This window comes from Oncorhynchus gorbuscha, linkage group LG04 (genome assembly GCF_021184085.1).
Source record: "Oncorhynchus gorbuscha isolate QuinsamMale2020 ecotype Even-year linkage group LG04, OgorEven_v1.0, whole genome shotgun sequence".
NCBI lineage: Eukaryota > Metazoa > Chordata > Actinopteri > Salmoniformes > Salmonidae > Oncorhynchus > Oncorhynchus gorbuscha.
In genome coordinates this window covers 59,692,170-59,718,262 of record NC_060176.1, presented here as the reverse complement: position 1 = coordinate 59,718,262, position 26,093 = coordinate 59,692,170, and the positions used below count along the sequence as shown (strand labels likewise).

At 47.1% G+C, this 26,093-nt stretch overlaps 1 protein-coding gene across 3 annotated transcripts in view; it reads right to left on the bottom strand.

Annotated features, from left to right (window-relative positions):
• The window catches only part of adgrd1 (adhesion G protein-coupled receptor D1), a 70,890-nt gene that overhangs the window by 10,037 nt on the left and 34,760 nt on the right, over positions 1-26,093 (bottom strand). For all 3 annotated transcript variants that reach the window (XM_046347484.1, XM_046347482.1, XM_046347485.1), the window contains 2 exons: positions 22,331-22,404; positions 17,497-17,620 (listed from right to left, as the gene is read on the bottom strand). In XM_046347484.1, coding sequence (XP_046203440.1) covers positions 17,497-17,620; positions 22,331-22,404 — 198 coding nt within the window. The remainder of the gene's footprint in view (positions 1-17,496; positions 17,621-22,330; positions 22,405-26,093) is intronic.

The following is a 26,093-nucleotide window of genomic DNA, read 5'->3' as shown; positions in this document are numbered from 1 at the left end:
CAGACAGATGGCCTGACATTCTCCTTCAGAATTCTCTGATATAGAGCATAATTCATAGTTCCTTCTATTAACACCTACTTTAGAAAGCCATTCCAACATGCTATCCGCCCTCGGGTTTTTGACAATCGTCACATTCAGCAGGAGCTTGCCATTGGCATCTCACAGCCCTCGATGAGCCAATGTTTTGGAAATCATAGGCAAAATGAACAGTATCATGCAATTTCCATACACCATTGCACAATAGGTTTAAGTTAAGAGCGTTTTCTTTGCTATCAATGAATTCCCAAATACGAACAGAACAATAGACGGCACCCACAAGGCCATAAAAGCACCATCCCAAAACGAGTTCAACTATGTGAACAAAACATACTTCCACTCTTAATGTGAAGGTAATAGGTTATGCTATGGGTAAAATAATCTGCTGAGTCTGGTGGCAAATTGGCTCGGTGGAATGCACGACTCGTTCATTCTGCAGAACAGCAATGTTGGCCTATACACCTACAAGAGGGAGCTGTTTAGGATGGGTGGCTTATTGGTGAGTGTTAGCTAATCATTTGAAGAATATTTGCCATTGCTAAATCTTATATTTTTGTGGTTGCGTGGTGGTATTTCATGGTACAGCGTTGTATATTCCCCACCGGCTTTAAAGTGATGGGTTTGACCATATGTGGTCAATTTTGTGCGTTTCTAAATGCAACTAGCCAAGGTTATGCACGAGCACAGAACAATCGGTAATGGGATCTACTACTAGTGTGTATATGATTGACGCTAGTATGGGGATTGTTTGATGAATCACACTTTTTTTATGCGTACGAACATTCTAAAGTCCGTTCGTAATTATAGATATTGATAAATGAGGCCCCAGGAATATTCACCCTGTGAGTGTGGCGACCGACCATCCATCTTGAATGGATTGCCAAAATAGAAAAGGAAAACTGTCCTTTCTGCACAGTAATGTAGGCCTATTGCAGCAGTCGTCTCGTTGATGCTACACTTTCCTCCAGTAAATACCTAATTAGTGGGCAGCAGCTTTATCCCTCAGCTGGATGGGAACATCCCACTCATTAATATTCTGGAACGCTGTGACTGCTCCACTGTCCTAATGACAAGGCGCACGCTAAAGTTAATGGAGAATCAAACCTCAATGTCTGTAAATAACATCTGCTAAATAAAACAACAACAAGCCTTACGCCACACACATACATACAGTGCTGTGGAACTACAACAACAAGCCTTACGACACACACATACATACAGTGCTGTGGAACTACAACAACAAGCCTTACGACAGACACATACATACAGTGCTGTGGAACTACAACAACAAGCCTTACGCCACACACATACATACAGTGCTGTGGAACTACAACAACAAGCCTTACGACAGACACATACATACAGTGCTGTGGAACTACAACAACAAGCCTTACGACAGACACATACAGTGCTGTGAAACTACAACAACAAGCCTTACGACAGACACATACATACAGTGCTGTGGAACTACAACAACAAGCCTTACGACACACACATACATACAGTGCTGTGGAACTACAACAACAAGCCTTACGACAGACACATACATACAGTGCTGTGGAACTACAACAACAAGCCTTACGCCACACACATACATACAGTGCTGTGGAACTACAACAACAAGCCTTACGACAGACACATACATACAGTGCTGTGGAACTACAACAACAAGCCTTACGACAGACACATACATACAGTGCTGTGAAACTACAACAACAAGCCTTACGACAGACACATACATACAGTGCTGTGGAACTACAACAACAAGCCTTACGACACACACATACATACAGTGCTGTGGAACTACAACAACAAGCCTTACGACACACACATACATACAGTGCTGTGGAACTACAACAACAAGCCTTACGCCACACACATACATACAGTGCTGTGGAACTACAACAACAAGCCTTACGCCACACACATACATACAGTGCTGTGGAACTACAACAACAAGCCTTACGCCACACACATACATACAGTGCTGTGGAACTACAACAACAAGCCTTACGCCACACACATACATACAGTGCTGTGGAACTACAACAACAAGCCTTACGCCACACACATACATACAGTGCTGTGGAACTACAACAACAAGCCTTACGCCACACACATACATACAGTGCTGTGGAACTACAACAACAAGCCTTACGCCACACACATACATACAGTGCTGTGAAACTACAACAACAAGCCTTACGCCACACACATACATACAGTGCTGTGGAACTACAACAACAAGCCTTACGCCACACACATACATACAGTGCTGTGGAACTACAACAACAAGCCTTACGCCACACACATACATACAGTGCTGTGGAACTACAACAACAAGCCTTACGCCACACACATACATACAGTGCTGTGAAACTACAACAACAAGCCTTACGCCACACACATACATACAGTGCTGTGGAACTACAACAACAAGCCTTACGCCACACACATACATACAGTGCTGTGAAACTACAACAACAAGCCTTACGCCACACACATACATACAGTGCTGTGAAACTACAACAACAAGCCTTACGCCACACACATACATACAGTGCTGTGAAACTACAACAACAAGCCTTACGCCACACACATACATACAGTGCTGTGAAACTACAACAACAAGCCTTACGCCACACACATACATACAGTGCTGTGAAACTACAACAACAAGCCTTTTTAGTTTATTTTATTTTTTATTTCACCTTTATTTAACCAGGTAGGCTAGTTGAGAACAGGTTCTCATTTGCAACTGCGACCTTAACGCCTTAACGCCACACACATACATACAGTGCTGTGAAACTACAACAACAAGCCTTACGCCACACACTTACACACAGTGCTGTGAAACTACAACAACAAGCCTTACGCCACACACATACACACAGTGCTGTGAAACTATAACAACAAGCCTTACGCCACACACATACATACAGTGCTGTGAAACTACAACAACAAGCCTTACGCCACACATATACATACAGTGCTGTGAAACTACAACAACAAGCCTTACGCCACACACATACATACAGTGCTGTGAAACTACAACAACAAGCCTTACGCCACACACATACACACAGTGCTGTGAAACTACAACAACAAGCCTTACGCCACACACATACATACAGTGCTGTGAAACTACAACAACAAGCCTTACGCCACACACAAAAATACAGTGCTGTGAAACTACAACAACAAGACTTACGCCACACACATACATACAGTGCTGTGAAACTACAACAACAAGCCTTACGCCACACACAAAAATACAGTGCTGTGAAACTACAACAACAAGCCTTACGCCACACACATACATACAGTGCTGTGAAACTACAACAACAAGCCTTACGCCACACACATGCATACAGTGCTGTGAAACTACAACAACAAGCCTTACGCCACGACACATACATACAGTGCTGTGAAACCACAACAACAAGCCTTACGCCACACACATACATACAGTGCTGTGAAACTACAACAACAACAAGCCTTACGCCACACACATACATACAGTGCTGTGAAACTACAACAACAAGCCTTACGCCACACACATACATACAGTGCTGTGGAACTACAACAACAAGCCTTACGCCACACACATACATACAGTGCTGTGAAACTACAACAACAAGCCTTACGCCACACACATACATACAGTGCTGTGGAACTACAACAACAAGCCTTACGCCACACACATACATACAGTGCTGTGAAACTACAACAACAAGCCTTACGCCACACACATACATACAGTGCTGTGAAACTAGAACAACAAGCCTTACGCCACACACATACATACAGTGCTGTGAAACTACAACAACAAGCCTTACGCCACACACATACATACAGTGCTGTGAAACTACAACAACAAGCCTTACGCCACACACAAAAATACAGTGCTGTGGAACTACAACAACAAGCCTTACGCCACACACATACATACAGTGCTGTGAAACTACAACAACAAGCCTTACGCCACACACATACATACAGTGCTGTGAAACTACAACAACAAGCCTTACGCCACACACATACATACAGTACTGTGAAACTACAACAACAAGCCTTACGCCACACACATACATACAGTGCTGTGAAACTACAACAACAAGCCTTACGCCACACACATACATACAGTGCTGTGAAACTACAACAACAAGCCTTACGCCACACACATACATACAGTGCTGTGAAACTACAACAACAAGCCTTACGCCACACACATACATACAGTGCTGTGAAACAATAAAAACAAGCCTTACGCCACACACATACATACAGTGCTGTGAAACAACAACAACAAGCCTTACGCCACACACATACATACAGTGCTGTGAAACAACAACAACAAGCCTTACGCCACACACATACACACAGTGCTGTGAAAAAGTATTTGCCCCCTGCTAATGTGTTCAAGACCGAATATCTACTTTTGCATATGTTTTTATACTGAATGTTATCAAATCTTCAACCAAAACCTAATATTAGGGAACCTGAGTGATCAAATAACAACAATTATGTATTTGTTTAATTTATTTAATGAACAGTCATGCAACACACAATGCCCCTGTGTGAAAAAGTAATTCCCCCTCATACTCAATAACTGGTTGTGCCAACTTTAGCTGCAATGACTCAAACAAAGCGCTTCCTGTAGTTGTTGATCAGTCTCTCACATCGCTGTGGAGGAATGTTGTCCCACTCTTCCATGCTGAACTGCTGTAACTCAGCAACATTTGTGGGTTTTCAAGCATTAACTGCTCGTTTCAAGTCCTGCCACATCTCAATTGGGATTAGGTATGGACTTTGACTAGGCTACTCCAAAACTTCAAATGTGTTGCTTTTTAGCCATTTTCATGTAGACTTGATTGTATGTTTTGGATTATTGTCTTGCTGCATGACCCAGCGGTCAACTCAGACAGATAGCCTGCCCTTCCCCTGTAGAATTATCTGATACAGAGCATAATTCATGATTCCTTCTATTAAGGCAAGTCGTCCAGGTCCTGAGGCAGCAAAGCAACCTCAAACCATCACACTACCACCACCATGCTTGACCATTGGTATGAGGTTCTTACTGTGGAATGGAGTGTTTGGTTTACACCAGACATAATGGAACCCATGTCGTCCAAAAGCTCACACTTTTGAATCATCTGTCCATAGAACATTCTTCCTAGAGTCTTGATGAAACTTTTTGGACGACATGGGTCCCATTATGCCTGGTGAAAACAAAACACTGCATTCCACAGTAAGAACCTCATACTAATGGACAAGCATGATGGTGGTAGTGTGATGGTTTGAGGATGCTTTGCTGCCTCGGGTCCTGGACGACTTGCCTTAAAACTTCTTATGGCTGGGGGGCAGTATTGAGTAGCTTGGATGTATAAGATGCCCAGAGTAAACTGCCTGCTACTCAGGCCCAGAAGCTAAGATATGCATATTAGATTTGGATAGAAAACACTCTGAAGTTTATAAAACTGTTTGAATCATGTCTGTGAGTATAACAGAACTCATATGGCAGGCAAAAACCTGAGAAAAAAATCCAACCAGGAAGTGGGAAATCTGAGGTTTGTAGTTTTTCAACTCATTGCCTATCGAATATACAGTGTCTATGGGGTCATATTGCACTTCCTAAGGCTTCCACCAGATGTCAACAGTCTTTAGAACCGTGTTTCAGGCTTCTACTGTGAAGGAGGAGGGAATGAGAGCTCTTTCAATCAGGTGTCTGCCATGAGCTGATCACGCGCTCTCCCGTGAGAGGTAGCTACGTTCCTTTTCCTTTCTAAAGACAAAGGAATTCCCCCGGTTGAAACATTATTGAGGAGTTATGTTAAAAACATCCTAAAGATTGATTCTATACATCGTTTGACATGTTTCTACGAACTGTAATGGAATTTGTTGACATTTCGTCTGACCTGCGCGTCGTGAATTTGGATTTGTGAACTCAAGGCGCGAACAAATAGGAAGTATTTGGACATAAATGATGGTCTTTCGAACAAAACAAACATTTATTGTGGAACTGGCATTCCTGGGAGTGCATTCTGATGAAGATGATCAAAGGTAAGTGAATACTTATAAGCCATAAGAAGTTTTAAAATCCTCGCAAAAATCCAATAAGATTGTTTTTGGGAAACGATATGTGACGAGCCAATCTGTACTTAAAAAAAAAAACTCCCACCTGTAGCTATAAACCTTCTCTCTGTGAAATGCAGCATGTGCCAAAACTTCCAACAGAGCAAGATCAGCCTCTCATGAAATGTTCCATTATCTCTCCCCATTATCTCAATCTTTTACAGTACTTCCACAATGCTTTCACTTACACACGTGCCCCTAATTTAACAAATTACTGTACTTTATATGGGATATTATTGTAACAAATGCACTGATGTGGTCAAATTACTATATATGATATAGCCTGTCGAGATATGTTGCATGAATTCACAATTGAAATACAATGACATCGAAAAAAATATGTAATTATTACTCTCACAATTTCACACATTTTCAACATATTTTCCCCATTCAAAGCTTGACGAGCAGTTCCCTTATTCCACCACATGGCATTGTGTATGAATGGTCATGGCTGTGCATACATTTATGCAAGCTCTCAAGCAAACGCTCATATTGATACATTTAACACTGTGTGGAAATGATCCCACGCATGGTTTACGAACAGATTTGTGCCTACGCATTATTGATAAATGAGGCTCCTGGCCTTTTGATAACAGAGGAGGGTTAAAGACCTTGCTTCTCTTGTATGGAACATGTTAGATTTGTTTCATTTAGGAGAAAACAATGCACTAATGGTGATAAACTGATGTGATCTGAAATGTGCTCCTTTAAAAGTTTGGGGTACAGGTTTACAACAAGAAGGAGACTGTGGCCTTCATGGTATAATATTGACATGTAATTAGTTTGTTTGTATATCTATTACAAAGAGGGTATAGAATGAGAATCCCTGAGCCAGGCTGACTGTGGGAATAGAATGTCTTTTAGAATGTACATTGCCTCATGTACCTGTCATACGTGTCATTTCCGGTCACAACTTGCAGACTTGTGCTACTGTGTGTTTTGTTGCTAACCTTACTTTGCTACCTGACAACTTTACATTTTTTAACTTTTTAATTACCGTTTATATTTTTAGTTTTCCCCCTCACTCAACTTTTTTTTTATTCAACTTTTTCACTCCGGACGCTTTATCTGGACGTGGTTCGTCAGGACCTCCAACAGTAACATTAATATGATGCCTTCTTTTTTAATTTTATTTATTTATTTAATTTACCCCCTTTTTCTCCCCAATTTCGTGGTATCCAATTGTTAGTAGCTACTATCTTGTCTCATCGCAACTCCCGTACGGGCTCGGGAGAGAGTCATGCATCCTCCGATACGCAACCCAACCAAGCCGCACTGCTTCTTGACACAGTGCACATCCAACCTGGAAGCCAGGCGCACCAATGTGTCGGAGGAAACACTGTGCACCTGGCAACCGTGGTTAGCCCGCACTGCGCCCGGCCCGCCGCTAGTGCGCGATGAGACAAGGATTTCCCTACCGGCCAAACCCTCCCTAACCCGGACGACACTAGGCCAATTGTGCGTCGCCCCACGGACCTCCCGGTCACGGCCGGTTACGGCCGGTTACGACAGAGCCTGGGCGCGAACCCAGAGTCTCTGGTAGCACAGCTGCTGCAGTACAGCGCCCTTAACCACTGCGCCACCCAGGAGGCCCCAACATGATGCCTTCTAATTGCAGTCGCTGTACTCATAACATACAGGAGAACGATCGCCTTACGGCGAGGATAGCTGTGCTGCAAGCCCAGCTTCAGACGCAATCGTCAGGCAAGGGTAATTTCAGTATTGGAAAGGATGAAACAGCGTCTGTGTCACCAGTAAGTACAGATAGTAGTATAAATCCCCTCGCACGGTCCCCGCAGCCGGACAACTTTCTCATGTATTCTGGAGGGAAATGCTGTATGTTGTAGGAATGCTCAACCGGTGTCGCTCATTCAGCTGACAGAAACTTTCAACCGGTTCTCCCAATTAAGCAGCCAATTAAGCAGTGAGGAGTCAGAGGCTGAGCCTTCTCCCATTACCGGGTCTGAGAAGCCTCCCACCATTAGCTCTGACAAATTTAAAACCCTAGTCATTGGCGACTCCATTACCCGCAGTATTAGACTTAAAACAAATCATCCAGTGACCAAACACTGTTTAGCCGGGGGCAGGGCTACCGACGTTAAGGCTAATCTGAAGATGGTGCTTGCTAAAGCTAAAACTGGCGAGTGTAGAGAGTATAGGGATATTGTTATCACGTTGGCCCCAACGATGTTAGGATGAAACAGTCAGAGGTCACCAAGCGCAACATAGCTTCAGCATGTAAATCAGCAAGAAAGATGTGTCGGAATCGAGTAATTGTCTCTGGGCCCCTCCCATTTAGGGGGAGTGATGAGCTCTACAGCAGAGTCTCACAACTCAACCGCTGGTTGAAAACTGTTTTCTGCCCCTCCCAAAAGATAGAATTTGTAGATAATTGGCCCTCTTTCTGGGACTCACCCACAAACAGGACCAAGCCTGGCCTGTTGAGGAGTGACGGAGTCCATCCTAGCTGGAGGAGTGCTCTCATCTTATCTACGAACATAGACAGGACTCTAACTCCCCTAGCTCCACAATGAAATAGAGTGCAGGCTAGGCAGCAGGCTGTTAGTCAGCCTGCCAGCTTAGTGGAGTCTGCCACAGCACAGTCAGTGTAGTCAACTCAGCTATCCCCATTGAGACCATGTCTGTGCCTCGATGTTCGCCTTAGCAATCTCACTAGAATAAAGACCTTCATTCCTACCATTATTGAAAGAGATTGTGATACCTCACATCTCAAAATAGGGCTACTTAATGTTAGATCCCTTACTTCAAAGGCAATTATAATGAACTAATCACTGATCATAATCTTGATGTGATTGGCCTGACTGAAACATGGCTTAACCCTGATGAATTTACTGTGTTAAATGAGGCTTTACCTCCTGGTTACACTAGTGACCATATTGCCCGCGCATCCTGCAAAGGAGGAGGTGTTGCTAACGTTTACAATAGCAAATTTCAATTTACAAAAAAAATGAGGTTTTCGTCTTTTGAGCTTCTAGTCATGAAATCTGTGCAGCCTTCTCAATCACTTTTTATAGCTACTGTTTACAGGCCTCCTGGGCCATATACAGCGTTCCTCACTGAGTTCCCTGAATTTCTATCGGACCTTGTAGTCATAGCATATAAATATTCAAATTTTTGGTGACTTCAATATTCACATGGAGAAGTCCACAGACCATCACCAAGATGGCGTAGCAGTAAGTTGTCCTGTCGTATCGTCTCTCTGTAAACATCGTCTCTTTTTCGTTTTAGATATTTTTTCTTCGCATATCTTTAAAAACATTTAGCTAAACCTAAGCTTCCAAATACTCTTCTGCAACCCGCCAATGTAGCTACTTTTCCTAAAGTAATTATATTTACTTCGGGAACCGGACCCCTCAACTGAAGCTAGCCAGCTAACTACCAGCTATGCTAGCGGTCTTCAGCTAACCGGTCATCAACTAACCTTTAGCTCGGAAAGCTCTCGCCAGTTCGAACAATGCGACGCTAACCAGAGCATAACGGACCTATTTAAATTTTTACCCCCGGATTCCCACCACAAACGGAACATTCTTCAGCTGGATCTTCACAACTAGCTATCGAGCTAAACAGCAACCCTGGTTGAATACTCCTGGCTAGCGTTTCCACCCACGTAGCTTGAAGCTAGCCCGGCCAGAGCTCCTAGCATACTCCTGGGCTACAATACCTTGACCTACGACCGGTCTATCGATATCACTGCACGAAGAGGAATAAACAGACTCACCCCATCGCGACGTCCTCCAAAGGCTAACTCTCTAGCCCTCGCTATCTCCTTGCTTGCTAATTTGGCATGCTAACTGCTAGCTTGTTTAGCCCAGGTCCGCTAACTACTACCTTGTTTACCCCGGCCTGCTAATCTGTTAGCTTGTTAGCACAGGCCTGCTAACCGTCTGCATCGCCGCGTCCCAAAAACGCAGTGGCCCATATGTACTCTATCTTATCCCGATTTTTAAAAAAATTGTTTATACCTTCCGGAAACCTGCCTCACCCAATGTGATACGGAATCGCTATTATCTTTATTTTTAGAACACACTCAAGAATCTCCAGAAGCTAACCAGCTAGCTAGCTACAAGCTATTTAGTCATTGTTAGTTTTTTTTAAACCTGGATAACACTCGCCAGCCCCCCCTGCCCCATCCACCGTTGCCCCCTGGACTCTGATCACTTGGCTACATAGCTGATGCACGCTGGACTGTCCATTAATCACGGTACTCCATTCTGCTTGTTTGTTTTGTCTGTCGGCCGAGTTGCCTAGTCAATGCCATCTCACCTGCTGTTGTTATGCTAGCTGATTAGCTGTTGTCTCACCCACTGTTTTAGCTAGCTTTCCCAATTCAACACCTGTGATTACTGTATGCCTCGCTGTATGTCTCTCTCAAATGTCAATATGCCTTGTATACTGTTGCTCAGGTTAGTTATCATTGTTTTAGTTCACAATGGAGCCCCTAGTCCCATTCCTCATACCCCTGATACCTCCTTTGTCCCACCTCCCACATATGCAGTGACCTCACCCATTACAACCAGCATGTCCAGAGATAAAACCTCTCTCATCATCACCCAGTGCCTGGGCTTACCTCCGCCGTACCCGCACCCCACCATACCCCTGTCTGTGCATTGTGCCCTGAATATATTCTACCATGCCCAGAAACCTGCTCCCCTTATTCTCTGTCCCCAACGCTCTAGGCGACCAGTTTTGATAGCCCTTAGCCGCACCCTCATACTACTCCTTCTCTGTTCCGCGGGTGATGTGGAGGTAAACCCAGGCCCTGCATGTCCCCAGGCCCCCTCATTTGTTGACTTCTGTGATCGAAAAGCCTTGGTTTCATGCATGTCAACATCAGAAGCCTCCTCCCTAAGTTTGTTTTACTCACTGCTTTAGCACACTCTGCTAACCCTGATGTCCTTGCCGTGTCTGAATCCTGGCTCAGGAAGGCCACCAAAAATTCAGAGATTTCCATACCCAACTATAACATCTTCCGTCAAGACAGAACTGCCAAAGGGGGAGGAGTCGCAGTCTACTGCAGAGATAGCCTGCAAAGTAATGTCATACTTTCCAGGTCCATACCCAAACAGTTCGAACTACTAATTCTGAAAATTACTCTCTCCAGAAATACGTTTTTCACTGTTGCCGCCTGCTACCGACCCCCCTCAGCTCCCAGCTGTGCCCTTGACACCATTTGTGAATTGATTGCCCCCCATCTAGCTTCAGAGTTTGTTCTGTTAGGTGACCTAAACTGGGATATGCTTAACACCCCGGCAGTCCTACAATCTAAGCTAGATGCCCTCAATCTCACACAAATCATCAAGGAACCCACCAGGTACAACCTTAACTCTGTAAGCAAGGGCACCCTCATAGACGTTATCCTGACCAACTGGCCCTCCAAATACACCTCCGCTGTCTTCAACCAGGATCTCAGCGACCACTGCCTCATTGCCTGTATCCGCTACGGTGCCGCAGTCAAACGACCACCCCTCATCACTGTCAAACGCTCCCTAAAACACTTCTGTGAGCAGGCCTTTGTAATCGACCTGGCCCGGGTATCCTGGAAGGACATTGACCTCATCCCGTCAGTTGAGGATGCCTGGTCATTCTATAAGAGTAACTTCCTCACCATTTTAGATAAGCATGCTCCGTTCAAAAAATGCAGAACTAAGAACAGATACAGCCCTTGGTTCACTCCAGATCTGACTGCCCTCGACCAGCACAAAAACATCCTGTGGCGGACTGCAATAGCATCGAACAGTCCCCGCGATATGCAACTGTTCAGGGAAGTTAGGAACCAATACACGCAGTCAGTCAGGAAAGCTAAGGCCAGCTTCTTCAGGCAGAAGTTTGCATCCTGTAGCTCAAACTCCAAAAAGTTATGGGACACTGTGAAGTCCATGGAGAACAAGAGCACCTCCTCCCAGCTGCCCACTGCACTGAGGCTAGGGAACACGGTCACCACCGACAAATCCATTATTATCGAAAACTTCAACAAGCATTTCTCAACGGCTGGCCATGCCTTCCGCCTGGCTACTCCTACCTCGGCCAACAGCTCCGGCCCCCCCGCAGCTCCTCGCCCAAGCCTCTCCAGGTTCTCCTTTACCCAAATCCAGATAGCAGATGTTCTGAAAGAGCTGCAAAACCTGGACCCCTATAAATCAGCTGGGCTTGACAATCTGGACACTCTATTTCTGAAACTATCCGCCGCCATTGTCGCAACCCCTATTACCAGCCTGTTCAACCTCTCTTTCATATCATCTGAGATCCCCAAGGATTGGAAAGCTGCCGCAGTCATCCCCCTCTTCAAAGGGGGAGACACCCTGGACCCAAACTGTTACAGACCTATATCCATTCTGCCCTGCCTATCTAAGGTCTTCGAAAGCCAAGTCAACAAACAGGTCACTGACCATCTCGAATCCCACCGTACCTTCTCCGCTATGCAATCTGGTTTCCGAGCCGGTCACGGATGCACCTCAGCCACACACTAAGCGACATCATAACCACCATCGATAAAAGACAGTACTGTGCAGCCGTCTTCATCGACCTTGCCAAGGCTTTCGACTCTGTCAATCACCATATTCTTATCGGCAGACTCAGTAGCCTCGGTTTTTCGGATGACTGCCTTGCCTGGTTCACCAATTACTTTGCAGACAGAGTTCAGTGTGTCAAATCGGAGGGCATGTTGTCCGGTCCTCTGGCAGTCTCTATGGGGGTGTCACAGGGTTCAATTCTCGGGCCGACACTTTTCTCTGTGTATATCAATGATGTTGCTCTTGCTGCGGGCGATTCCCTGATCCACCTCTACGCAGACGACACCATTCTATACACTTTCGGCCCGTCATTGGACACTGTGCTATCTAACCTCCAATCGAGCTTCAATGCCATACAACACTCCTTCCGTGGCCTCCAACTGCTCTTAAACGCTAGTAAAACCAAATGCATGCTTTTCAACCGATCGCTGCCTGCACCCGCATGCCCGACTAGCATCACCACACTGGATGGTTCCGACCTTGAATATGTGGACACCTATAAGTACCTAGGTGTCTGGCTAGACTGCAAACTCTCCTTCCAGACCCATATCAAACATCTCCAATCGAAAATCAAATCAAGAGTCGGCTTTCTATTCCGCAACAAAGCCTCATTCACTCACACTGCCAAGCTTACCCTAGTAAAACTGACTATCCTACCGATCCTCGACTTCGGCGATGTCATCTACAAAACTGCTTCCAACACTCTTCTCAGCAAACTGGATGCAGTTTATCACAGTGCCATCCGTTTTGTCACTAAAGCACCTTATACTACCCACCACTGCGACTTGTATGCTCTAGTCGGCTGGCCCTCGCTACATATTCGTCGCCAGACCCACTGGCTCCAGGTCATCTACAAGGCCATGCTAGGCAAAGCTCCGCCTTATCTCAGCTCACTGGTCACGATGGCAACACCCATCTGTAGCACGCGCTCCAGCAGGTGTATCTCATTGATCATCCCTAAAGCCAACACCTCATTCGGCCGCCTTTCGTTCCAGTACTCTGCTGCCTGTGACTGGAACGAATTGCAAAAATCCCTGAAGTTGGAGACTTTTATCTCCCTCACCAACTTCAAACATCAGCTATCTGAGCAGCTAACTGATCGCTGCAGCTGTACACAATCTATTGGTAAATAGCCCACCCATTTTCACCTACCTCATCCCCACAGTTTTTATTTATTTACTTTTCTGCTCTTTTGCACACCAATATATCTACCTGTACATGATCATCTGATCATTTATCACTCCAGTGTTAATCTGCAATATTGTAATTATTTGCCTACCTCCTCATGCCTTTTGCACACATTGTATATAGACTTCCCTTTTTTTCTCTACTGTGTTATTGACTTGTTAATTGTTTACTCCATGTATAACTCTGTGTTGTCTGTTCACACTGCTATGCTTTATCTTGGCCAGGTCGCAGTTGCAAATGAGAACCTGTTCTCAACTAGCCTACCTGGTTAAATAAAGGTGAAATAAAAAATTTAAAAAATAAAAAAGGCTTCCGGAGCCATCATCGACTCAGTTGGTTTTGTCCAACATGTCTCCGGACCTATTCACTGCCACAGTCATACTCTGGACCTAGTTTTGTTCCATGGAATAAATGTTGTGGATCTTAATGTTTTTCCTCATAATCCTGGACTATCGGACCACCATTTTATTACGTTTGCAATCGCAACAAATAATCTGCTCAGACCCCAAGGAGCATCAAAAGTTGCGCTATAAATTCTCAGACAACCCAAAGATTCCTTGATGCCCTTCCAGACTCCCTCTGCCTACTCGAGGACGTCAGAGGACAAAAATCAGTTAACCACCTAACTGAGGAACTCAATTTAACCTTACTCAATACCCTAAATGCAGTTGCACCCCTAAAAACTAAAAACACTTGTCATAAGAAACTTGCTTCCTGGTATACAGAAAATACCCGAGCTCTGAAGCAAGCTTCCAGAAAATTGGAACGGAAATGGCGCCACACTAAACTGGAAGTCTTCCGACTCCTCTTTAAATCTTCGTATTCCTCCAAAGCTCAGTTGTCCTGAGTCTGCACAACTCTGCCAGGACGTAGGATCAAGGGAGACACTCAACTGTTTCTCTTGACACAATGCTGAAAATAATCATGGCCTCTAAAACTTCAAGCTGCATACCGGACCCTATTCCAACTAAACTACTGAAAGAGCTGCTTCCTGTGCTTGGCCCTCCTATGTTGAACATAATAAACGGCTAAAACTCACTAAAAGTGGCAGTAATAAAGCCTCTCTTGAAAAAGCCAAACCTTGACCCAGAAAATATAAAAAACTATCGGCCTGTATCGAATCTCCCATTCTTCTCAAAAATGTTAGAAAAATCTGTTGCGCAGCAACTCACTGCATTCCTGAAGACAAACAATGTATACGAAATGCTTCAGTCTGGTTTGAGACCCCATCATAGCACTGAGACTGCACTTTTGAAGGTGGTACATGACCTTTTAATGGCGTCAGACCGAGGCTCCGCATCTGTCCTCGTGCTCCTAGACCTTAGTGCTGCTTTTGATACCATCGATCACCACATTCTTTTGGAGAGATTGGAAACCCAAATTGGTCTACACGGACAAGTTCTGGCCTGGTTTAGGTCTTATCTGTCAGAAAGATATCAGTATGTCTCTGTGAATGGTTTGTCCTCTGACAATCAACTGTAAATTTCGGTGTTCCTCAAGGTTACGTTTTAGGACCACTATTGTTTTTACTATATATTTTACCTCTTGGGGATGTCATTCGAAAACATAATGTTAACTTTCACTGCTATGCACACAGCTGTACATTTCAATGAAACATGGTGAAGCCCCAAAATTGCCCTCGCTGGAAGCCTGTGTTTCAGTCATAAGGAAGTGGATGGCTGCAAACGTTCTACTTTTAAACTCGGACGAAACAGAGATGCTTGTTCTAGGTCCCAAGAAACAAAGAGATTGTCTGTTGAATCTGACAATTAATCTTGATGGTTGTACAGTCGTCGCAAATAAAAACTGTGAAAGACCTCGGCTTTACTCTGGACTCTGATCTATCTTTTGACAAACATATCAAGACTCTTTCAAGGACAGGTTTTTTCCATTTACGTAACATTGCAAAAATCAGAAATGTTCTGTCCAAAAAGGATGCAGAAAAATGTATCCATGCTTTACTTTACGGCTACCTGGATAAAGAACTAAATACACTTCAGTTAGTGCTAAATACGGCTGCTAGAATCCTGACTAGAACCCCAAAATTTGATCATATTACTCCAGTGCTAGCCTCCCTACACTGGCTTCCTGTCAAGGCAAGGGCTGATTTCAAGGTTTTACTGCTAACCTACAAAACATTACATGAGCTTGCTTCTACCGATCTTTCCGATTTGGTCCTGCCGTACATACCTACACGCACGCTACGTCACAAGACGCAGGCCTCCTAATTGTCCCTAGAATTTCTAAGCAAACAGCTGGAGGCAGGGCTTTCTCCTATAGAGCTCCATTTTTTGGAATGGTCTGCTTACCCATGTGAGTGATGCAGACTCGGTCTTAACCTTTAAGCCTTTATTGAAGACTCATCTCTTCAGTAGGTCCTATGATTGAGTGTAGTCTGGCCCAGAAGTGTGAAGGTGAACGGAAAGGCACTGGAGCAACGAACCGCCCTTGCTGTCTCTGCCTGGCCGGTTCCCCTCTCTCCACTGGGATTCTCTGCCTTTAACCCTATTACAGGGGCTGAGTCAGTGACTTACTGGTGCTCTTCCATGCCGTCCCTAGGAGGGGTGCGTGACTTGAGTGGGTTGAGTCACATTGGGTCTTCCTGTCTGGGTTGGCGTCCCCCCTTGGGTTGTGCCGTGGCAGATATATTTTTGGGCTATACTCGGCCTTGTCTCAGGATGGTAAGTTGGAGTTGAAGATATCCCTCTAGTGGTGTGGGGGCTGTGCTTTGGCAAAGTGGGTGGGGTTATATCCTGCCTATTTGGCCCTGTCCGGGGGTATCATCGGATGGGGCCTAAGTGTCTCTTGACCCCTCCTGTCTCAGCCTCCAGTATTTATGTTGCAGTAGTTTATGTGTCGGGGGGCTAGGGTCAGTCTGTTATATCTGGAGTATTTCTCCTGTCTTATCCAATGTCCTGTGTGAATATAAGTATGCTCTCGCTAATTCTCTCTTTCTTTCTTTCTTTCTCTCTCTCAAAGTACCTAAGCCCTACGACCATGCCTCAGGACAACCTGGCATGATGACTCCTTTTTGTCCCCAGTCCACCTGGCCGTGCAGCTGCTCCAGTTTCAACCCTGACCTGTTCACTGTGATTACTATTATTTGACCATGCTGGTAATTTATGAACATTTTAACATCTTGGCCATGTTCTGTTATAATCTCTACCCGGCACAGCCAGAAGAGGACTGGCCACCCCTCATAGCCTGGTTGCTCTTTAGGTTTCTTCCTAGGTTTTGGCCTTTCTAGGGAGATTGTCCTAGCCACTGTGCTTCTATATAAATCCCTTTGATTTGATGTCAAGGTCCAAAGGACCACACTTCATTATGGTAGTCCGCAGCATTGTCCTATTAAAGCAATAGTGAAACCAACATTGTTAGTCTGGACCCATAAATGACCTACAGGAGAGGAATGCTGAAAACTCTAACAGAACCAGGACCTCTGGAAGGGGAGGGGGAAGTTACTGTGTGGTGAACCACAGACACCTGTCCAAATATACATAAATCACATACTGTGGTGCACTGATGGATAAACAAGAACAAAGAGGGACATACACACAGCGAGCATCTGCATGGGACATGTTGTGGAGGAGAGGAGAGGGGATCTTACCTCCATGGGCACCACCTGCATGAGGATGGCGAAGTTGGTCAGATGATTACACAGACACACTGAGTAGGACATGTTCCCTTCGGACCGCACACAGCCCTCATTGGACCAAACACCCTCCTTTGAACTGACAGAAGATAGACAGTCAGCCAGCCAGTCAGTCAGGTAGAGGACGGAGATACAGGAGACAGCCAGTCAGGTAGAGGACGGAGATACAGGAGACAGACAGACAGGTAGAGGACGGAGATACAGGAGACAGACAGTCAGGTAGAGGACGGAGATAGAGGAGACAGCCAGTCAGGTAAAGGACGGAGATACAGGAGACAGCCAGTCAGGTAGAGGACGGAGACACAGGAGACAGCCAGTCAGGTAGTGGACGGAGACACAGGAGACAGCCAGTCAGGTAAAGGACGGAGATACAGGAGACAGCCAGTCAGGTAGAGGACGGAGATACAGGAGACAGACAGACAGGTAGAGGACGGAGATACAGGAGACAGACAGTCAGGTAAAGGACGGAGATACAGGAGACAGCCAGTCAGGTAGAGGACGGAGATACAGGAGACAGACAGACAGTTAGAGGACGGAGATACAGGAGACAGACAGTCAGGTAGAGGACGGAGATACAGGAGACAGACAGTCAGGTAGAGGACAAAGATACAGGAGACAGACAGTCAGGTAGAGGACGGAGACACAGGAGACAGCCAGTCAGGTAGAGGACGGAGATACAGGAGACAGACAGACAGGTAGAGGACGGAGATACAGGAGACAGCCAGTCAGGTAAAGGACGGAGATACAGGAGACAGACAGTCAGGTAGAGGACGGAGATACAAAAGACAGACAGTCAGGTAGAGGACGGAGATACAGGAGACAGCCAGTCAGGTAGAGGACGGTGATACAGGAGACAGCCAGTCAGGTAGAGGACGGTGATACAGGAGACAGCCAGTCAGGTAGAGGACGGAGACACAGGAGACAGACAGTCAGGTAGAGGACGGAGATACAGGAGACAGCCAGTCAGGTAGAGGACGGAGATACAGGAGACAGACAGTCAGGTAGAGGACGGAGATACAGGAGACAGCCAGTCAGGTAAAGGACGGAGATACAGGAGACAGCCAGTCAGGTAGAGGACGGAGACACAGGAGACAGCCAGTCAGGTAGAGGACGGAGATACAGGAGACAGACAGTCAGGTAGAGGACGGAGACACAGGAGACAGACAGTCAGGTAGAGGACGGAGATACAGGAGACAGACAGTCAGGTAGAGGACGGAGACACAGGAGACAGCCAGTCAGGTAGAGGACGGAGACACAGGAGACAGCCAGTCAGGTAGAGGACGGAGATACAGGAGACAGCCAGTCAGGTAGAGGACGGAGATACAGGAGACAGACAGACAGGTAGAGGACGGAGACACAGGAGACAGACAGTCAGGTAGAGGACGGAGATACAGGAGACAGCCAGTCAGGTAAAGGACGGAGATACAGGAGACAGACAGTCAGGTAGAGGACGGAGATACAGGAGACAGACAGTCAGGTAAAGGATGGAGACACAGGAGACAGACAGTCAGGTAGAGGACGGAGATACAGGAGACAGACAGTCAGGTAAAGGACGGAGATACAGGAGACAGCCAGTCAGGTAGAGGACGGAGATACAGGAGACAGACAGTCAGGTAGAGGACGGAGATACAGGAGACAGACAGTCAGGTAGAGGACGGAGATACAGGAGACAGACAGTCAGGTAAAGGACGGAGATACAGGAGACAGCCAGTCAGGTAGAGGACGGAGATACAGGAGACAGACAGTCAGGTAGAGGACGGAGATACAGGAGACAGACAGTCAGGTAGAGGACGGAGATACAGGAGACAGACAGTCAGGTAGAGGACGGAGATACAGGAGACAGACAGTCAGGTAGAGGACGGAGATACAGGAGACAGACAGTCAGGTAAAGGATGGCAACACAGGAGACAGCCAGTCAGGTAAAGGACGGAGATACAGGATCAGACAGTCAGGTTATAGGACGGAGATACAGGAGACTTACAGTCAGGTAGAGGACGGAAATACAGGAGACAGACAGTCAGGTAGAGGACGGAGATACAGGAGACAGCCAGTCAGGTAGAGGATGGAGATACAGGAGACAGCCAGTCAGGTAGAGGACGGAGATACAGGAGACAGCCAGTCAGGTAAAGGACGGAGATACAGGAGACAGCCAGTCAGGTAGAGGACGGAGATACAGGAGACAGACAGTCAGGTAGAGGACGGAGATACAGGAGACAGACAGTCAGGTAGAGGACGGAGATACAGGAGACAGACAGTCAGGTAAAGGATGGCAACACAGGAGACAGCCAGTCAGATAAAGGACGGAGATACAGGAGACAGACAGTCAGGTAGAGGACGGAGATACAGGAGACAGACAGTCAGGTAGAGGATGGAGATACAGGAGACAGCCAGTCAGGTAGAGGACGGAGATACAGGAGACAGCCAGTCAGGTAGAGGACGGAGATACAGGAGACAGACAGTCAGGTAGAGGACGGAGATACAGGAGACAGACAGTCAGGTAGAGGACGGAGATACAGGAGACAGACACAGGTAGAGGAAGGAGATACAGGAGACAGCCAGTCAGGTAGAGGACGGAGATACAGGAGACAGCCAGTCAGGTAGAGGACGGAGACACAGGAGACAGACAGTCAGGTAGAGGACGGAGATACAGGAGACAGACAGTCAGGTAGAGGACGGAGATACAGGAGACAGACAGTCAGGAAGAGGACGGAGATACAGGAGACAGACAGTCAGGTAAAGGACGGAGATACAGGAGACAGACAGTCAGGTAGAGGACGGAGATACAGGAGACAGACAGTCAGGTAGAGGACGGAGATACAGGAGACAGACAGTCAGGTAGAGGACGGAGATACAGGAGACAGACAGTCAGGTAGAGGACGGAGATACAGGAGACAGACAGTCAGGTAGAAGACGGAGATACAGGAGACAGACAGTCAGGTAGAGGACGGAGATACAGGAGACAGACAGTCAGGTAGAGGACGGAGATACAGGAGACAGACAGTCAGGTAGAGGACGGAGACACAGGAGACAGACAGTCAGGTAGAGGACGGAGATACAGGAGACAGCCAGTCAGGTAGAGGACAGAGATACAGGAGACAGACAGTCAGCTAGAGGACGGAGACACAGGAGACAGACAGTCAGGTAGAGGACGGCGATACAGGAGACAGCCAGTCAGGTAGAGGACGGAGATACAGGAGACAGCCAGTCAGGTAGAGGACGGAGACACAGGAGACAGCCAGTCAGGTAGAGGACGGAGACACAGGAGACAGCCAGTCAGGTAAAGGACGGAGATACAGGAGACAGCCAGTCAGGTAGAGGACGGAGATACAGGAGACAGACAGACAGGTGAAGGACGGAGATACAGGAGACAGACAGTCAGGTAGAGGACGGCGATACAGGAGACAGCCAGTCAGGTAAAGGACGGAGATACAGGAGACAGCCAGTCAGTTAGAGGACGGAGATACAGGAGACAGACAGTCAGGTAGAGGACGGAGATACAGGAGACAGACAGTCAGGTAGAGGACGGAGATACAGGAGACAGCCAGTCAGGTAAAGGATGGCAACACAGGAGACAGCCAGTCAGATAAAGGACGGAGATACAGGAGACAGACAGTCAGGTAAAGGACGGAGATACAGGAGACAGACAGTCAGGTAGAGGACGGAGATACAGGAGACAGACAGTCAGGTAGAGGATGGAGATACAGGAGACAGACAGTCAGGTAGAGGATGGAGATACAGGAGACAGACAGTCAGGTAGAGGACAGAGATACAGGAGACAGACAGTCAGCTAGAGGACGGAGACACAGGAGACAGACAGTCAGGTAGAGGACGGCGATACAGGAGACAGCCAGTCAGGTAGAGGACGGAGATACAGGAGACAGACAGTCAGGTAGAGGACGGAGACACAGGAGACAGCCAGTCAGATAGAGGACGGAGACACAGGAGACAGCCAGTCAGGTAGAGGACGGAGATACAGGAGACAGACAGTCAGGTAGGGGACGGAGATACAGGAGACAGACAGTCAGGTAGAGGACGGAGATACAGGAGACAGACAGTCAGGTAGAGGACGGAGATACAGGAGACAGACAGTCAGGTAGAGGACGGAGATACAGGAGACAGACAGTCAGGTAGAGGACGGAGACACAGGAGACAGACAGTCAGGGAGAGGACGGAGACACAGGAGAGAGCCAGTCAGGTAAAGGACGGCGACACACACAGTGACATATCGACGCACAATAAGCTCCGACAGAGATAGGCACACAAACATGCCTGTCACCATAATAGCAATGATAAATCTACAATCCACACTCCCTAAGCCTGATTATAAAGGTTATGTGGGAGGCCCATTAACACATATGTTTCGCTGAATTTAATTTTTAAAAGGGCTGTTAAGTATTTCAATGTTTTTCATGAAGCACAAGGGGAGAGTAAACATTATAAGTCTAAATAAAACACTAACAATTCACACTGATTTATAGTTTTTAAATCAAATGTCAATGTTTTTAAAGAAGGTTGCTGCACCCCCTTACTCAAGATATACTGTGCCAAATCTATTGATTCTATGCATCATGGATGTAATGTATATGATTATGATTCATACCCAAGACTAGACTATATGTTTTCCTATATATAGGACACATTATAGTAAAGCTCCTTATACATTTAGCCTATGGCAACACACTTGTCTCCTTGGGATTCCTAATTCCCTAATATCCACATACCGTACTGTTACGTCACAATTTCATTAACATAGCTCTAGCCATATCTTAGTGTGAATATGTAAACCAACCTGTAGTCGAGGAAGGCACAGTAGAGATACACTTTGTTGCTCTGGTTTAAGGCTTGACCCTGCTGATCCCTGTTCTGAAAAAAGAAAGCAAGGTCGTCATTTCATGGTTACCGCTCTAGGCTACTTCCCAAACGTCTATTGTGAGATACACTCTTAGAAAAAAGGGTTCTATAAGGGTTATGTGGCTGTCCCCATAGGATAACCCTTTTGGTTCCAGGTAGAACCTTTTTTCCCACTGGGCACAAACGTTGATTCAACATAATTTCATTGGAATGACGTGGAAACCAAGTTCTGCCCAGAAGGTTGTTTCCAGGTAGAATTACTTTGTGTTCCATTTAAACCCCCTGTGGAAAGGGTTCTACATGGAACCAAAGGGGTTCTACATGGAACAAAAAGTGGTTCTTTGTGGACTTTTTGATTCTAGATAGAACCTTTTTCCCCCTAAGAGAGTAGGCATGTGACATTTTGATATCCCTTTGGCATTTTTCTCGTCACAATATACTGCCAAAGAAGGCCATCATCTTATATTTCTAAACAGAAAAAGAACTTGAAGAAACACAATTCCAGGTCTCCCTTGAAAAAGTGGTTATTTTATGAATGGGACAACCGGGTAAAAGAAAGGTTGAATAGAAAAGAATTGACTTGATTGTATTAGTAGTCTGTGTGATGGCCACACTAGTGTTTGTTTACCCCCATAACCCAGAGCAACCTGTTAGGAAAATGCATGTTACTGTAATCATCATGACAGTGGTATGGAACCCTTTGGAAATGAGCAGCTCTCTCCAGCTGGCTTTCTGTGACTCCAGTTGGCTTCCCCTTCATCCATAAGCTTAACAAGACCATTAGAGCTGGCTCAGTGCGCTCCAAAAATAGCAATCTCTTTTTGAATTTGGAAGAATGAACCACCTATTTGCTTTTTGTTTTGTGAAATCAAGTAACAATTCTCTCTCCACTCGTGCTGAGAAACCATGAAACATCTAAAGAAGACATCAGAATAACTCGCTAGAGTGTAACAACGGCTCAGCCGCACAGCAAAGTGGATTGTTGTATTGTGTGAGACTCCTTACTGTCTTAAAGCATTTTATTTTATTATAACTCACTTTTTCCATGTCATTCCTTAAATCAAATTTGGAGTCCCCAGAGACAGTGAGCTAATGGTTGAAGTAGTAGGAATGTGGTAATTAGGGCCTGGCCATGGTTTCAGGTTCAACTTAACACTCCGTCCAATCTTTCCTCAACACAAAGCAAAGCTTTCATAGGCTGGCGTGGTGTAACATCTACAGCAGACCCACCTCTCCTTATTCCCTGGGCCTTAATGGAGAAATTATATCAGAGTATGTTGAGATGGATCTTCTGGAAAAAGTGAGTGAGAGGGAGAGTGAAGGTGACAGTGAGGCTCGATGTCTTGTGCATGTGTCTCTTTCCTGGCCCTAGAATAGGCTGTCTGCTTAATATTATGTTAGATATGGCCCAAATTCAGTGTGTTGCTCACCTAAACATTGTGCTAGGGATATGTACAGATAGGACAGTGTGTTCCATAGAGCAGCACACATGCACCCCATCAGCATGGGCAACGTCTGTCTTTGACAAGGTGCTGAATAACTCACTGGTTCTTGTCAGGAGTAAATAGAAGCAGATGGGAGAGTGAGTTACAACTAGGATCCATTCACAGCCCAGGAAGAGAAATAACAATTACAGACTGCCATCAGGCATCCCTTTAACTCTGGAACATTTGTTCTCTACTATCGCTGAAACTTTATTATGCTATTATGTTACAGATAGGACGGGGGACTCATTTTCCACATTGAGAGAATACAGGGAGGGAAAATGTTACACACTCTGACCAGACACACATTGAAGAGCACACTGACAAAATGGACAGTCACAGATGTGAGAAGTGGTATTATTCAGTGCCCTGCTCCCTCCCCGTCTCTCCCTGGTGCCCTGCTCCCTCCCCGTCTCTCCCTGCTGCCCTGCTCCCTCCCCGTCTCTCCCTGGTGCCCTGCTCCCTCCCCGTCTCTCCCTGGTGCCCTGCTCCCTCCCCTTCTCTCCCTGGTGCCCTGCTCAATCCCCGTCTCTCCCTGGTGCCCTGCTCCCTCCCCGTCTCTCCCTGGTGCCCTGCTCCCTCCCCGTCTCTCCCTGGTGCCCTGCTCAATCCCCGTCTCTCCCTGGTGCCCTGCTCCCTCCCCGTCTCTCCCTGGTGCCCTGCTCCCTCCCCGTCTCTCCATGGTGCCCTGCTCCCTCCCCGTCTCTCCATGGTGCCCTGCTCCCTCCCCGTCTCTCCCTGGTGCCCTGCTCCCTCCCCGTCTCTCCCTGGTGCCCTGCTCCCTCCCCGTCTCTCCCTGGTGCCCTGCTCCCTCCCCGTCTCTCCCTGGTGCCCTGCTCTCTCCCCGTCTCTCCCTGGTGCCCTGCTCCCTCCCCGTCTCTCCCTGGTGCCCTGCTCCCTCCCCGTCTCTCTCTCGTGCCCTGCTCCCTCCCCGTCTCTCCCTGGTGCCCTGCTCCCTCCCCCGTCTCTCCCTGGTGCCCTGCTCCCTCCCCGTCTCTCCATGGTGCCCTGCTCCCTCCCCGTCTCTCCCTGGTGCCCTGCTCCCTCCCCGTCTCTCCCTGGTGCCCTGCTCCCTCCCCGTCTCTCCCTGGTGCCCTGCTCCCTCCCCGTCTCTCCCTGGTGCCCTGCTCTCTCCCCGTCTCTCCCTGGTGCCCTGCTCCCTCCCCGTCTCTCCCTGGTGCCCTGCTCCCTCCCCGTCTCTCTCTCGTGCCCTGCTCCCTCCCCGTCTCTCCCTGGTGCCCTGCTCCCTCCCCGTCTCTCCCTGGTGCCCTGCTCCCTCCCCGTCTCTCCCTGGTGCCCTGCTCCCTCCCCGTCTCTCCCTGGTGCCCTGCTCCCTCCCCGTCTCTCCCTGGTGCCCTGCTCCCTCCCCGTCTCTCCCTGGTGCCCTGCTCCCTCCCCATCTTTCCTTGGTGCCCTGCTCCCTCCCCGTCTCTCCCTGGTGCCCTGCTCCCTCCCCGTCTCTCCCTGGTGCCCTGCTCCCTCCCCGTCTCTCCCTGGTGCCCTGCTCCCTCCCCGTCTCTCCCTGGTGCCCTGCTCCCTCCCCGTCTCTCCCTGGTGCCCTGCTCCCTCCCCATCTCTCCCTGGTGCCCTGCTCCCTCCCCGTCTCTCCCTGGTGCCCTGCTCCCTCCCCGTCTCTCCCTTGTTCCCCACGATCCAGTCCAGCAGGCCAAATGGACCACAGCATAGCAGGTTAGTATCACAGTGACACATCACTGATCTGAGATCTGATATGAGATCCTTTCAGACTGGGACCCACTTTAAAATAATTGGTCTAAGCTAACCCCAGCACAGTTCGGGCTTAATGAACAGGTAATGTTGCTATGAAGGTCCATGGTGACAGACACACCATCTAATTTAGAGCATGTGGAGAAACCATCTGAGCAGCACTGGACAACACAACTGGCCCAGAGCAGAGTGAGGTCATATGATGTCAGGGGAAATGCAAGGCTCGCAGCTGTGGTCTGGGCTGAGCCTCCAAGGTAGACACACAAAACAACTATGTAAGTGTTGATAAGTGTGAAGGGTGTGAAGAAAAGTGAAGTTGCCATTTTATGTTGATGGGGCGGGATACCGAGATCTGGAAGTCTAACAAGATCACTCAAGTTATATTGAAATATCCTTGGTTGAAAAATAGTATGGCACGTTGTTGAATTTCTAGGAAGTGTCTCAAGATACTAGGAATTGTATTCTAACAAGCTTTACTTTAAGAAATGACAA